The sequence below is a fragment of the Mastigoproctus giganteus genome, chromosome 12 (genome assembly GCF_048544385.1).
Source record: "Mastigoproctus giganteus isolate SK-2022 chromosome 12, ASM4854438v1, whole genome shotgun sequence".
Lineage (NCBI taxonomy): Eukaryota > Metazoa > Arthropoda > Arachnida > Uropygi > Thelyphonidae > Mastigoproctus > Mastigoproctus giganteus.
In genome coordinates, this window is record NC_143586.1 from 147,951,001 (window position 1) to 147,965,820 (window position 14,820).

Consider the following 14,820-nt stretch of genomic DNA (forward strand, 5'->3'; position numbering starts at 1 on the left):
TATTTTATTTATTTTATTATATATATATATATACACGCTGAATTGGCTTTGCATTAGCAACACCCCCTTGTGGATGGACTGGTCTGTGACGCTGGTGAAGGCTCAAAGTCGGGAACGGCTTATATAAGATTGTAGATGCCGACCGGGCTAGCCGGGTAGGTAAAGTGCCTGCCTGACAACCCAAACCTGGTCGCGGGTTCGATTCCCGCCTCGGGCTTGGATCAAAGTACAGTACTGCAAAAACCTTGGGAGGTGCATTATGGCCACAGAAGCCTACGCGCCAACAACTACCAAAAAAAAAAAAAAAAGATTGTAGTTCACACACGTGGCGATCCGTTTTTCAGTGTCTATGAGAAGAGATCTTTCCGACTTCGAGAGCGGAATGGTTGTTGTTGTTGGGTTTTAGGTGCATTAGCAACTGAGGCCATATTGCTCCATATATAATATAATGCATGTAAATTGCGTGTTTCTGTGGTCGATTTTCTGGTTGCTGGACGAAAAATTCGAGTTTCAGGGCGCAAAACTATGCTCCTCTCGCCTGAGACCGGCTAACTCAGCCATTTGTGAAAAAAGCCTATAAAAATTCCTCACGTCATCGATGGGGCTCAGAACTCTGGTGTTTTCCACCGGAAGGACGGCGATTATACCAACTGTGCTACTGCGAGGGCTGATGAGTGTCATGTGTTTCGTCTGATGACGCAGCACAGTGACATTACAAATCACCCAGTACTGCTGTTTCTGAGCTGTACTGGGTGATTTGTAATGTCTCTGATGACGCAGCACAGTGACATTACAAATCACCCAGTACAGCTCAGAAACAGCAAGAGCAATGTCCGCCTTGACTGTATGTATTCTGTGACAGGGCAGTTCTTGGAACATTAGTTCATAGTGTGTTATGTAAGATATAGATCTTCCAAATATGGAGAGTTAGAGTTTATGGGAAATTTTTGTGATTTTGGTATAAATTATTCTTTGGTATGGTAAGTCTTTGATATGGTAAGGGAATTTTTAACATTTAAGAGATGTATATAGATGTATATATGGCAAGAATACTGGATTTAGAAATAAGGGGTTATAGATGTGTAAATTGAATAGCAGTCAAATGGAAGAGAAGTAAATGCAGATACGTGAAAAAAAGGGGTGAACTGAGAGTAAACAAAGACAGTGGCCCGTACTAGGGAAGGAGTGGTCATTTGCGAACAGGTGAGAAGCAGAACAAAGAGACAGTGAAATGCGGTTGATTAAGAAATGTTTGATGTATGCGACATCTGGACATAAGTCCCGACAGGCTGGCGTTTGTATCGGAAAAGACCGAGTCGCTGTGGTGGATTTTTTGGAAGTTAACAACATTTCGCAAATGTGAAAGCACGAAAACAGCTATCTTTGGAAACGATCGGCAAACATAAAAGGTCTATGCTGCCCTGGGAAATAAACGAGAAAATTACAGGTAAAAAGGCTTGGTTTGCACACGGGGGGAAAAGGGTTATGGTAATTTTTTTAACAAATAGGAAAGAGGCAGAAACGGATTAAGGTCGGTCGAGGCCCCGGGCGCAGAAGAAAATATTGGGCCCCTTAAAAAAAAGAGAGAGACAGGGAAAATAAAAATACATGTTAACCATTTTTTAAAATAAATAAAAAATATTATGTACTATTGATGTTTTATTTCCAATAAAATTTGAATATAATATATGTATAATATAGTTAATAATAGCATAATAATAATCACAAAGTTTTGAACTAATATGTTCAAATAATTTGTTGGGGTTTTGCGTAGGCCCTTAAGAAGTCGGGGCCCAGGGCGCGCGTCCGGTGCGCCCGCCGTTAAATCCGCCTCTGAAAAGAGGGAATGGTTAGGTGAATTCTTTGGATTGGTAGAGGGTCCTGTGGGAGGAGGTTCAAACGACGAAGAAAAAGTTGGGGGTCGTCAGTGTGGAATGAAATGGGAGAAGTGGGCTGAAAAAGTGATCGTGAAGACGGATTGGAAAAAGTAATTCGGAAAGTGCAGGAATGTGGGGAGTGCAAAAGGGCCAGAGACAGTAAGGGGGAAAATAGTTAAGAGTAGCAAAGAAAAGGGAAGGCTAAGTACGATAAGCAAAGAGTTATGAAAGATGTCTAAGTTAACCAGGAAAGGTAACGACCTCTTTGAGAAAAATGCGACCTCTTTGGACGAAAAACCCGTAAATCGGGTTTTTCGTCTGGCAAACAGGCAAATCAACTACAGAATACAAGTAATTTACTGAGGTCTCACAGCCTTGGTTGGCTTTAGCGTTGAACACAGAACACAAACTAGCTTAGGCCTTAGTTGGCTTTGACCACAGAACACAAACTAGCTTGGGAACCTATATGTTTATAATAACCTGAAAGTTATTATTTTATTGTAAAAATCCTTATTCGAAACGAAATAACAATTTTATTTTATAATAACAATTTAATTTTATTTATAACAAGTTTTAGTAATTTTCATTTCAGTAAAACCTCGCTTTTCCGACTCAATAGGAGTAAGACCCTTTCGCTGCTAGATTGTCTTCAATGCAGACAGTCTTAAACTTTAAAAAGATATATTTATGTATAGTTGCAAATTGTTAGACTATTATGAAAAAGTGCTGTACTTTGAAATAAAAAACATTAAAAGTATAAAGTGTTTTAGTGCACTTACCACCCACATGTGCACAGTAGTACAACTTGAAATTTTGTCATATTTTAGTCAAGCTTTAATCAGAGTTGCCACGTAGGCAATTCGAATAAAGCTTATTCCATATGTGAAGAACTTTCGAGTATCCTCTCTGCAGGTTCAGATGACATTCTATTTTGATACTTCCGTTGATGTCGACTCGCTAAGAGGCTGGACTTTAGAACCATTTAAGTTTACATCCGTTATGGCGAGGGTTTACTGCGTTAACATTTTTGATATTAATACATTAGAGATTAGAAAGTTAGGACTAGAAAGTACATGAAAAATTGTTAAACTGTTTCAATTAAACATTTTCTGTGAAATACTTCATTTTCTGAAACTTACAATTCTTGTAAGACGTTTAATTTTCTGAAAATCCATTCGGGAAGTATGGACAAGTCGTTTCCACTCAGATCTCTGCAATAAATAAATAAATAAATAAATAATGTCAAGGAAATGAGTATAGTCTTATAATGCATTCATTGTACACAGTGTTATTGCTGTATCAGTGTATGTATTGTGAATATGATTCATTTTGTTTAGGATGAGTTTCGTAAGTATGGTTTTTAATTTCACCTCAGAGCATAATAAATTACACTAGTTGGAAAAAAAAAAAAAAAAAACCTTTTTTTTCCGATTTGACGTTGCTGAATTCAAATACTGCATCCATATTGCTGTAACACTCACCAATTTTAAGGGAGAAGGGATTAAAGTCATAAACTAAGTTTGTAGTAAAAAAAATTCAAATTTCATATTGGTTTATCTGATAAAAAATCACTTATTTTTGTCGATTTTTGCGCTTTGTAATTGTCCATTGTTGTCTCCTGTACGAGATTCCAACGGTAGTCTGCCAACATATTTGGCCTCCCTTTCCCCAGATATATATATATATATATATATATTATTTATCCGGGAAAATGGAGGCCAAATATGTTGGCAGACTGCAGACTAAACTCCTAAAACTGTCCTTTACTAATTCCAGTGTCTTCAAACTTTAACGTTATTTGCCTTAAAACTAAATATCCAATCTTAAAATTTACTATCTTTAAATGAATACTCGGGCATTAATGCTAATTCTCGCTTTCCATTGCCCTACCTGGATTTATTTGGCAAAACAAATATTTCTATTTTAATTTGTAAGATCTACATCTTACAACATGATTTATTCTTGCCTTATTTCCTAATTAACTCTTAACACTTGAACATTCACTATATCTATTTTCTTTACTCCTGGATACAGTACTGTTTCATATAGTAAAAATCAAATATGCTGCATTCATCATTTAGCTCTTTGTTCTCACCACACTGTTACAATATACTTGTAGACCAACCTTCAGTATCCTAAAGTCCCTACTTGTTACTAATCATTCAGCTAAATTACTTGTACACAAATTCCCATAAATTAAAACACTGTATTTAGAGTTACTGTACTTATATAACTAGGGAAGGATGACCACTCCTTCCCTAGTATGGGCCGCTGCCTTTGTTTACTGTCAGTTCACCCCTTTCTCTTCCATTTGAGTGCTCTTCAATTTACACATCTATAATCGCTTATTTCTAAATCTAGTATTCTTGCCATATACGCTTCTCTTAAATGTCAAAAATTCCTTTTCCATATCAAAGATTTACCATATCAAAGAATAATTTATTCCCACATCAAAAAAATTTCCCATAAATTCTAACTCTCCATATTTGTAAGATCACATCTTACAACAACTTTGTCTTATACCAGCGTCTTTACTACTGCCCTCTTTCCATCCCCTACTTACATGTTCCTTCATTGTGTCACACACCGCCCTGCTTGTTACTTCAAGAGTTAGTACGATGGAACGTTTTACCTATGCAGAGCTGGCTGATATGCACCTTGTTTATGATAGAGCTGATTGCAATGGGAGATCTGCTAGAGGACGCTATGAAGTGAAATATCCATTGCGACGGCATCCTCATCACAGGACAATTTTGTCGGCAGACCGACGATTACGAGATGCTGGATCGGTCCGTGTTCCTATGTACGATACTGGTCGTTCGCGGCACGTTCGAATGTGGGGGGGGGGGGAATTCAATTTTGTGGGGAATAGAAGTTTAATTAATAAATCTCGTTAATACTTTCAGACCCACCTCTCTTAACTTTGTATTTCCCAGTTTAATTTCCCCCTAATTTACCCCCCTACACATTAACACCTGACTTGTATACTGCACAGAAGATCACTGATTCTGGGGGGAATAGAAGTTCGTGTATGTCTCCTCTGGACTGGCTGAGTATTCAGAATGACTCATACTACTCTTGATAAACATATACAATATTATTTATTCACAGTATATACATTAAAAGAATATATCATACATCATCAATTGGGTATTATGTTAATTTCTAGCATTATATGTGTGCTAAGATGTAAGGATAATCATAACTCATATATCATGTCTCTTCATGTCTTTCTGCCTTTTCTCCTTCTGGTTTAGGTTACACTCATAACATTCTCTTGTCTTCTAACAATTTAAACTTCCCAACTGGGATTACAGCAGTGAGCATAACACCTATATGTGTATTTTCCTAGATTTATAAATCCCCGCTATAATCTTTCTTTAATTATCCCTTCCAAAATAATTACATGTGCATAGAACATAGTCTCAACTTAAAACATACTAGTTTCGAGTACATATATCTAAATCTTCCTTGCTTATTAACTTATCTTTGTGCTGAAGTACATATATCTATATTTTATGATCTTTCTCCTTCCCTTTATGCTAAACAATATCAAATCAACTATCAACTAATTTAAAACAATCCTTGGAGTCCTTTCCTTCAATTTAAGCTTAAAACTATTATCTGGTACTTACATAACAGCTTAGGGGATCACTCTTTACATATCATTTTTCTCAGCCCCAGGGGCGGCCATCATCATCAATATAGGGCATCATCTGACTCCTACTGGAACTAGTCATCGGCTAAGGAACTGCTGCTCATCTGCAGGAATTCTCCTTCGTTCAGGAACTCACTATTTTCTCCATAAATGGGTTGCTCTGGCCGGCTTTGGGCGTCTGATCAGCTCGACGATACTGGGGTGCATAATAAAATTATCAAGACTCTCCTTACTGCTTTATCGAGAAGCCAGACTGTATAACTCTTCCTTATCTTTCTATACCGAGACTTTTCGATCCTTATCATTCAGCTCCAGCATATGTGTTTCCATCTTTCATTGGGCATCTCCTTCCTATTTCTACGTTGCGGCTGACCTCTCCCAGAACTTGCCTAACGAATTGTCTTTGCGACAAACTGCTTCAATTCCCACTACCACATTCCAGCGATTCACAAGAACTCTGTGAATCCACCTTCTTCAAAACTTCTACAACTCCAGAAAACTCTAAAACTCTCTCACTGCAAACACTCCCTTAAATTAATTTCTCTGTCCGCTACTCTCCAGCGATTCTCCCGGCACTTCTCGGAATTTCTTTCCAGCCGCACATCACTCAGGCCCACCCACAGGAACTCTCAAACTTCCAGAAACTCTACAAACTGTCAAAAAACTGGAACTGTGTAACTTTCTCTTGTTCCATCTCCTTTTTTGCTTCAGCCACCCCTTCTATTCTGATCCAATCGTAGTTCGTTCTTCATCATCCCTTTATTCACATTCGCTCTCTCCCACTTACGTTGTTTTCTTGGCCCTTCCCTTTTCTGGGGAAACATCCGACTTCTCGTAATTTCTAGAAGCTTCGATGAACTTCCGGACGTCTAGAAATTTCTAGATATTTCTTTGTGATCATTCCGATGCACTTACCCCTTATTAGTCCACTCCATTTTTTCTCCACCGCTCCTTGAAATCAGTAAGTGCTCAAGGAGTCAGTCTGTTTTATCAAGAGGCTAGCCATTTCCCCTCCACCCTCTTTGTCTTTAAAATTCTTCCTCTCCACAAGGGGGAGTCGGTTCCCTTGTTCTTTTCTTCCAAAGAGCTGCCCACTTTCTGTTTATAGTGACTTGAACTGCCTTTTACGGTGCTCCCATTGTACTTTTGTGCCCTGTTCAGCTACCCCCCGTTGTTACGCTAATCCTCCCCTACTTAACTGTACGGTACAGAGCGATTGCGATCTAAGCTGAAAATCATCCTATGTAAATAATATTATTTAATATATACATATATTTTCTTGTTATGTTATAATATTTATTTCTCTAGGATAAGTGTAAGAATTGGGTTCTTACACGAATACCTCATTTGGAAGAAATGATTCTGCATACATTTTCCGACATCCTCTTTACAAGTACTCGCCGTGTTGGACGTGCCTTAGATGTAAGTCAATCAACTGTTTGGAGGGTTGCACATGAGCAACAGTTGCACCCTTACCATCCTCAGAAGATGCAAGCACTCCTACCGGAAGATTTTCCGCACAGAATGGAGTTTGCGAATTGGTTTCTTCAGCGCTGTGCAGTAGATCCTCAGTTTCCAGCTTATGTATTGCACACAGTCGAAGCAGTCTTCGCAAGAGAGGGAATGTTCAATAGCCGAAACAGCCACATCTGGAATGAGGAAACCCCATATGCAGTCCTGTGTCTGTCCTACCAGTATACATTTGCTGTTAACATCTGGGCAGGTATCGTACATGACTATGTAATAGGATCTTGCATGCTTCCTCGCAGATTGATTGGTATTGTGTACAGAGTTTTTCTGGAAGAAGTCCTTCCTGAGCTGCTAGAGTTTGTGCCTCTGGCGATCCGAAGGCATATATGGTTTCAGCATGACGGAGCGCCACCACACTTTGCCGTCGATGTCAGGAATCACCTCAACGAAAGGTTGGGACACCAATGGATCGGTCGTGGTGGTCTTGTCGCATGGCCAACAAGATCACCTGACCTAACACCGCTGGACTTTTTTTTTATGGGGGCATATCAAAAGTTTGGTGTACGAGACTCCTGTTCAATCTGAGATGACTTGCTCGTATTATCGCAGCCTGCGAGGAGGTGCGCACAACCCCTGGAATGCTGAAGCGAGTACGTCAGTCGATAGTGCGGCGCTGTGATCTTAATGGTGGACATTTTGAACAACTACTGTAAAGCATGTTTATTGTAATAATTCAATGCACCATAATGCAATTATCATGTTTTATTGACTTGTATACGGCCCAGCACGTTTTGTCCGATTACGTAGTAAGGAGGCTTCGCCGCTCATGGGTTCCCTATCTCAAAACATTTAGATACTTCCTCCGAACACCCCCTTAAAGTTTGTCGGTAGAGTTCGGAATCACCCTCTATATAATCTGAAAATATTATGAAGAAGAGTAAAAATAAAGAAAGAGAAAGATGACTGCAAACATAAGTTGCTGCATGCACAATATCCAACGCCATGTCACATAATATACAATAAGTAATACAGAAAAAATATGGAAGAAGTGCGCAGAAAAGAGTGAAGAAACGAATAATTAAGGAAGACAGAAGTAGAAAAGGAAGGAGAGTGGACATAAGGAATATATATATGTGAGTGTATGTGTTTTTCCCCCCTTTTTAATGGCGCTTTATATATATATAAATGAAAATATTAAACATAAGGAAAATATAGCCAAAGTTATAAGCCAACAAATAATAAATTTAGACTGGCGATACCTCACGGCGTGGAGTCCAAAAAAGTGTGAAATATCACAAATATGATACTAGACTAACCACAAAAGAAAAAATGATTATTTGTTGTATCCAATGGCCTTCTATTATTTGTCTGTTGATTTTATTCTATTTTTATCTATTTTTTTATTATGATTGGTTTATAGTATACTGTATTTTTAATATTTCAACTTTTTTTGCCTCGGCCCGATCAGGTGGCGCTTGTGCAACTTGTTCATTTATTATTTATTGGCTGTATTTGCCTTATATTTAATATTTACAAAAAACTTAGGTACATATTCCTTCCAACTTTCCTTCCTTTTCCACTTCTGTCCTCGTTTATTTATTCTTTTTTTCGCACTTTTTCTATACATATAGGGCCGTATTTTCCTTTGAGCACCATAGGCACAGTGCTTAGGGCCTACGAAAGAAGGCAAAAATTTAAAAAATTACAGCAGTTCACTCTTTTTACTATGACTAACGAAAAACGAGCTGAGAAAACGTGCGCAATTGGCTCTAGGAGCTTCAGTCCAATACGCATGTGCTATCTAGTGACTGTTCTCAAAACTAGAAAAGTCGAAGTGAAGGTCGCTCCATCAATTGAGGTGGTTTATCATTTATTATAGTTGAAACTTGAGTCACATTAATTGATATAATTCGCAGCCAAAGTGTTAAAATAGAAGAAACATTTTTTTAGCACATTTCGGAATAAAAGTGCCTAGGGCCTACGAACACGAAATCTAGCCCTGAATGTGTATAAATATATATACACCATATTATTTTGTTAAATATGTGTATTAGTTTATGGGGAAGATTATCGTACCTAAGACATACCCAGATAAATCTGTGGAGAACACATAGGCAAAGTTTGTTACGTATACAGAAAGGATAATATACAAAAACTTCTCGCCGGATACTTATAATTTGAGTGACTTCTTCCGGGATCAGCCGCCCAAATTGAAAGGTAAAACAACGATAAGGGGTTCTTTGTTTGAGCAGTGATCAATATGTACTACGGCAAAATCAAACTTTTTTCGACCGTTAGCTCAGTAGAATTTGGCCCACCTCCACGTGGCGTTGGGCCTGTCATTTGGTTAGATTACACATAGTTGTGGCCCATCATTTATATAACAAATAATAGAATTTAGGATTATATAAAATATAACAGAAAATAAGATATTTCGAATTTATATAATGCATAGTACACATTGATCATCGTTGACCCAACAGAAAACGAGGATATAAAGTTAAAAACTAAAGCATGTAGTAAAAGCAGACTTACCATGTCCAAGCAAAAGAACCAAGTGTGGACCTCACTGTAGCCAAAAAAGAAACGGAGCCGTGTATAATGTGGGGCCCTCTAGTGAGAATTGGAAAGTGGCCACCTCTGTGTGTTGGACGTGGTGAAAAGTGCAGGAAGTTATATATTAAGTTCAGGCATAATGAAACTTGACACTGCCAAGTTTCATTATGCCTGAACTTAATATATATATAACCCTGTAATAGCACTAGCCCATAAATGCCATATATTAATTATTATCTCCATACTATATACCTCACACATATACGCTGAAAGGACAGAATTCATGGGATACCTGGTTCCTGGCAACGCGACGCTATCACCCCCCTCTAGCTAGTAGACGAACCTATCGCACGCCTGGCAAGTATATAGGTACATTGCATTCACGTAGACGGTAATTCGATGTCAGTATACGTGAATGCAATGTAGTGGGTACCTTACGCATGGGTCGCTCTATCACTGAGGTGGTACAGAAATTGCGCTGTCCGCGTTCCACAGTATCAAGAGTGAATCGGGAATACGCCATTTTCGGAATAACATCTCATCGTGGACAGCGCTGTGGGCGGAGAAAGGTGGTGATGAACGTGGCCGTCGACGTCTGTCTCGCATTGTTTGAACCAACCGGAGAGCGACAGTGGCACAAATCACCGGCGACTTCAACGAGGGAGGCGCCAGAAACATCTCAACCAAGACCACCAGGCGATCATTAGCCGCAGTAGGTTATGGGAGCCGCCGACCCACCTGAGTCCCATTGCTAACACCACCACACAGAACTCTACGCCTAAACTGGGCAAAAGAACATCGGCACTGGACCTTGGATGATTGGAGACGGGTTTTCTGGTCTGATGAATCCCGTTTGCAGTTATTTTGAGCGGACGGAAAGGTGCGTATCTGGTGGAAACCACACGAATCTTTGCACCCGTCATATCAACAAGGAACTGTTGAGGCGTGTTCAACTGGCATACCTTGGGACATCTGGTACGTCTAGACGCATCTCTGAACGGTGCAGGTTACGAGTCCATTCTTGCAGACCATCTGCATCCCTTCATGGTCATTGCGCACCCACAGGGCAATGGACTCTTCCAGCAGGACAATACGCCTCCCCACAAAGCCGTGGTGAGTAGAACATGGTTCGAAAAGCATTCCGCAGATTTTACCACCATGGTTCGAAAAGCATTCCGCAGATTTTACGCCCCCCGTTCAACGGACATGAACCCTGTGGAGCATCTTTGGGATGCTGTGGAAAGGTCCGTTCGAGCTTTGGATCTTCCACCCAGGAATGCGAAGGAATTATGGACAGCGGTGCAGCAAGCATGGATGGAAATACCTATGGAATACTTTCGTGAACTAATGGACTCGATGCCTCGCCGTGTGACTGCCCTTATCCCGGCGAAAAGTGGGCCTACCCCGTTACTAGGTAGGTATTCCATGATTTCTGTCCAATCACTGTATATATGTTTCCCGGATTACATAGGGTTAATCCTGGTCCATAAGAGGTCGCCGCTTAAGTCCACGACAGAGGGCTGCAATCTCGAAATTCAACGCAGCAAAGTAACTCATAATCACTTTTTGGTTCATTCGGCAACGTGCGGTGCGGTGCGGCACGATAAGTCCTTGCAGCGGCTTAGAATTTTTTTTTTAAAAACATATTTCGTCATTTGACATTCTTTATTAATAACCATTAATTAATTTTTAATTAATAACTATTAATTTTAAATTTTACTGTTGATTTTATTTCGAACGATGCTGTTGATTAATCTTTAGTTTTATTTTTAACAAATTTCACATGTAATTATTTTTTTTAAAGTAAAGGTAACATAACGTAAATTGCACAGTTGCCTGTACATATTTAAATAAATTAATTTCGTTTTAAATTTTTTATATATATATATATGGACTATTTCAACGTATATTGCTGAAATAGTGAAACGATGTGGCATCCTGAAGAGTTAAATAGAATTTTAATTTTAAGTATAATTTTAATTATAAGTATAAGATTTTCGAACATGTAGATATACACACAACCAGCTCCGAATGCCGAAATTTACCATGTTCAGGGCCGCTACTAACACGGACGGGAAATTGCACTCCCAGGTAATCTGAGCACCAGCTTTATATTCTTTAATCATGTGCTGTTTTCTTCCTACAACTAAAATTCTTCCACACTCTGAGCTATTGCTGCAATACGAGAGCAGGAGCGTCTATTTTTATCCTTATTACCTTCCAAACTTCGCCTCACATTGGCTAAACAGCCAGACAATGACTTTTAACATTTACAAAAAAAAAAAATAATAAATAAAAATAAATAAATAAAAAATAAATAAATAAAAAAATAAATAAAATAAAATAATTATATATATATATAACTACGAACTCTTGAGGCTTGCTTGAAACCATTTAAGCAGTAATCCCCTTAATTTCTGGAAAAGTTGTACAGACAGGACAGGATGAAGCGAAGCTGGTTTTCAGTTATAACTAAACCTTATTAAACAGTTTTAGATCAGCTTCAAGAGTCAATTTAGAATTTCTAAACTTCTTCAGAACTAATTTTAAATTTTATTAAATTAGATTTCTTACACTTTGTAAGAATTAATTTAAGTTTAATAATATACACATTAAACATATATATATATATATATTAGTACAGTATACATACAGCATATATATATAAATCCCCCTCCTATTGGGCCCGAAAACAGATTCTTATGGTGCTCTTGAAACGTAGCCTGAAAATTTTTTAACAAATTTATGTACTGGGTGGGGAGCTTGTTAAATTACCAAGGGGAGTTTATTAAATTACCAAGAAATTTAATAAACTAAATTTATTAGTATGAAATAATAAATAAATCGATTACCACATTGGTATAGTGTTTAAGCTTAAGCTGTAATATCTTTTAGAAATTATACAATTTTAAAATTAAAAAAAAAAGTGAAAAGTGATTAAATACGCGCGAAGTGAAAAAAGTAATTAAATATTTTTCAGCAATTTTTATGGCTCTTTGTACAATAAATACTATGTATATATTGACTGTATCGACGTGCAAACAGAGAATTAAAATATTTTAATTTTCTGTGTGCATGTCACAACAGTTTCAGAGAAATGCTTACCGTTAGATATATGTTCAAATTTGCCAGTGTTTATGAGAAGGTATAAGCAGGGCTGTTACGATAGCTTGGTGTTCTGTTACCATTCGCAATTCGGGACGTTTCGCCGCTATTCTACGATTCTAGAACTCGGTGTTCGTAAACCGCCAGAACAAGACTCTCGATCATTACGATCTTATAACTACCTTATGCAGTGGAAAAACAACGCTATAAAATGAAGGATTACCGGCAACCACGATTAAGGCATCACTAGCAGCTTATGCTATCATTTACCCGAAGGACAGGGGAAAAGAAAGGATTGTTAAGAGAGAGAGAGAGAGAGAGAGCGAGAGCGCTAGCTTAGTAGTCTCGAAGTGCCAACAATAACAGGTCATCCCTGGTGTTGTGAGTTACAGGAATCAGTGTCAGCACACCAGACTGGTAGAGGGTTGGTTGGTGATGGATGTTTTCACCTGTTTGTCACTCCCTGAAATGTTAAATGATGGATTGACCGAAGAATGTATTTTTTTGCCAGCTCTCGCAGCTTGTCAATTTTCCGAACAGCCAAGATGATATTAATAGTGAGGAGGAATAAGGACGAAATGTAGGAAAAAGAAGATAGAGACACGAAAACTGAGCTAAAATAAGCTTACAAACAAAAAAAAAGTAAGAAGGGATGATGCAGTTAAGGAGAGATAAAAATGAATCAGGTCTCCGAGAACGAAGGTAAACAAACAGAATGTTGTGGGTGAATAAAATTTCAAAAAGGATAATAAAAGGACATATTAAAAGTAGTAAAACTAGAAAGATATTTCGCATCCTTGGGCTAAAACTTCTCTAAACTTCATAATCGAATAGTAATTTGATTACTAAATGAAAATAGTTGGAAAGTTCAGTAAAAATATTCATACTATCTCTTTTTCTGTTTCCAATAAAATCAATTCAATTTCATTTTATTTCTTTCATGCCAACTATTCTAGGTTGTTAACTTCCGAGAGGTTCCTTCAATGATACTTTACGACACGTTTAATCCTACACATTATATATCAAATAATGCACGCGGTAGTCGACTTGGCTAACTAACCATCGGTTTCGTTTGCTAATTGCTTTATGAATTGCCATGTTTCATGTCAGTTTGCCGCGACTGGGCGCACCACATTTCTCATTACTCAACTTGACGCTCCTTGATAGGGCTTAATGCCGCGCGTTTGTTGCGCGTGCTGAGAGTTCGATTAATCTAACAAATGAGTCTATAGCAGTGGGTTTTTTTTTTTTTTTTTTTGTAAGGGTGCTTTGATTTAAAGATAATTGTTTCACAGTGATCATGACTTAATCCTGAGAACTGTAGTAGTAGGAGAGAGAGCAATGGAATCAAGAAATGAGAAAACCATGTAAATTTGCAAACATCACATTTAAAATGAGTTTTAGTTGCAGATTTAAATAAGAGAAATATTAAGTCAAAATTTTAGGGCTGAAAGCCTCAGAGTAGGGAAAAATTACTTATTACAGAGGCTTTTAGCCCTAAAATGTTGACTAAATATATCCACCACACCGTTTGGCATCTCTCATATTGTGGAGTTATTTTCACAACTGGGTTGTCAGTCGTTATTTCACCCACCGATGAAGGGCAAAATAGCCCTGAAACGGCCGTCAAGGTGGTGTGGTATCCGCTGAAAATAAGTGACAGTAGTCTTCTCTATTGGGAAAGTGTTACCTATTTGAAGTATAACCGAACAGGCAACTCGTTGTGAAGGCATTCACGATGTGAGGTTTAACGAAAAAATGCCACGTAATTAACTTCGGGTAATTTACTACATACAGAAATGATGCATTGCACTAACTTGTACGTCTGTAAGAGAAATATTTATGGAATGTTAAAGCAAAAAAAAAAAAAAAAAAAAAAAGAGAGAATATTTGCTTACCAATAACACGTGACAGTTTCCATGCTCTCCACTCGTCTTTGCTAATGTATGTCGCTTAAACGCAGTTTCTAACAATTGAAACGTTTCGTTTTGTCTGCTGTATATTAATTTTCCATTCGGTTGCTAAGTGGAAAGGGAGATTATTTATGACTTGACTGCAAGTACAAATCGCCATAAAGTAGACTTGTTTTAGACAGCTTCTCTCGAAGAGGGTGTAAGTTAAGATCATCAGAAAAAAAAACAGAGATGAACATTT

General features: G+C 38.0%; 1 protein-coding gene across 1 annotated transcript in view; it reads right to left on the reverse strand.

Annotated features, from left to right (window-relative positions):
* Positions 1 to 14,820, reverse strand: part of LOC150077501 (uncharacterized) — a 450,301-nt gene that overhangs the window by 152,854 nt on the left and 282,627 nt on the right. Inside the window, exon 2 of the mRNA XM_090386887.1 lies at positions 3,017 to 3,088. Within this exon, the coding sequence (XP_090243013.1) occupies positions 3,017 to 3,088 (72 nt within the window). The remainder of the gene's footprint in view (positions 1 to 3,016; positions 3,089 to 14,820) is intronic.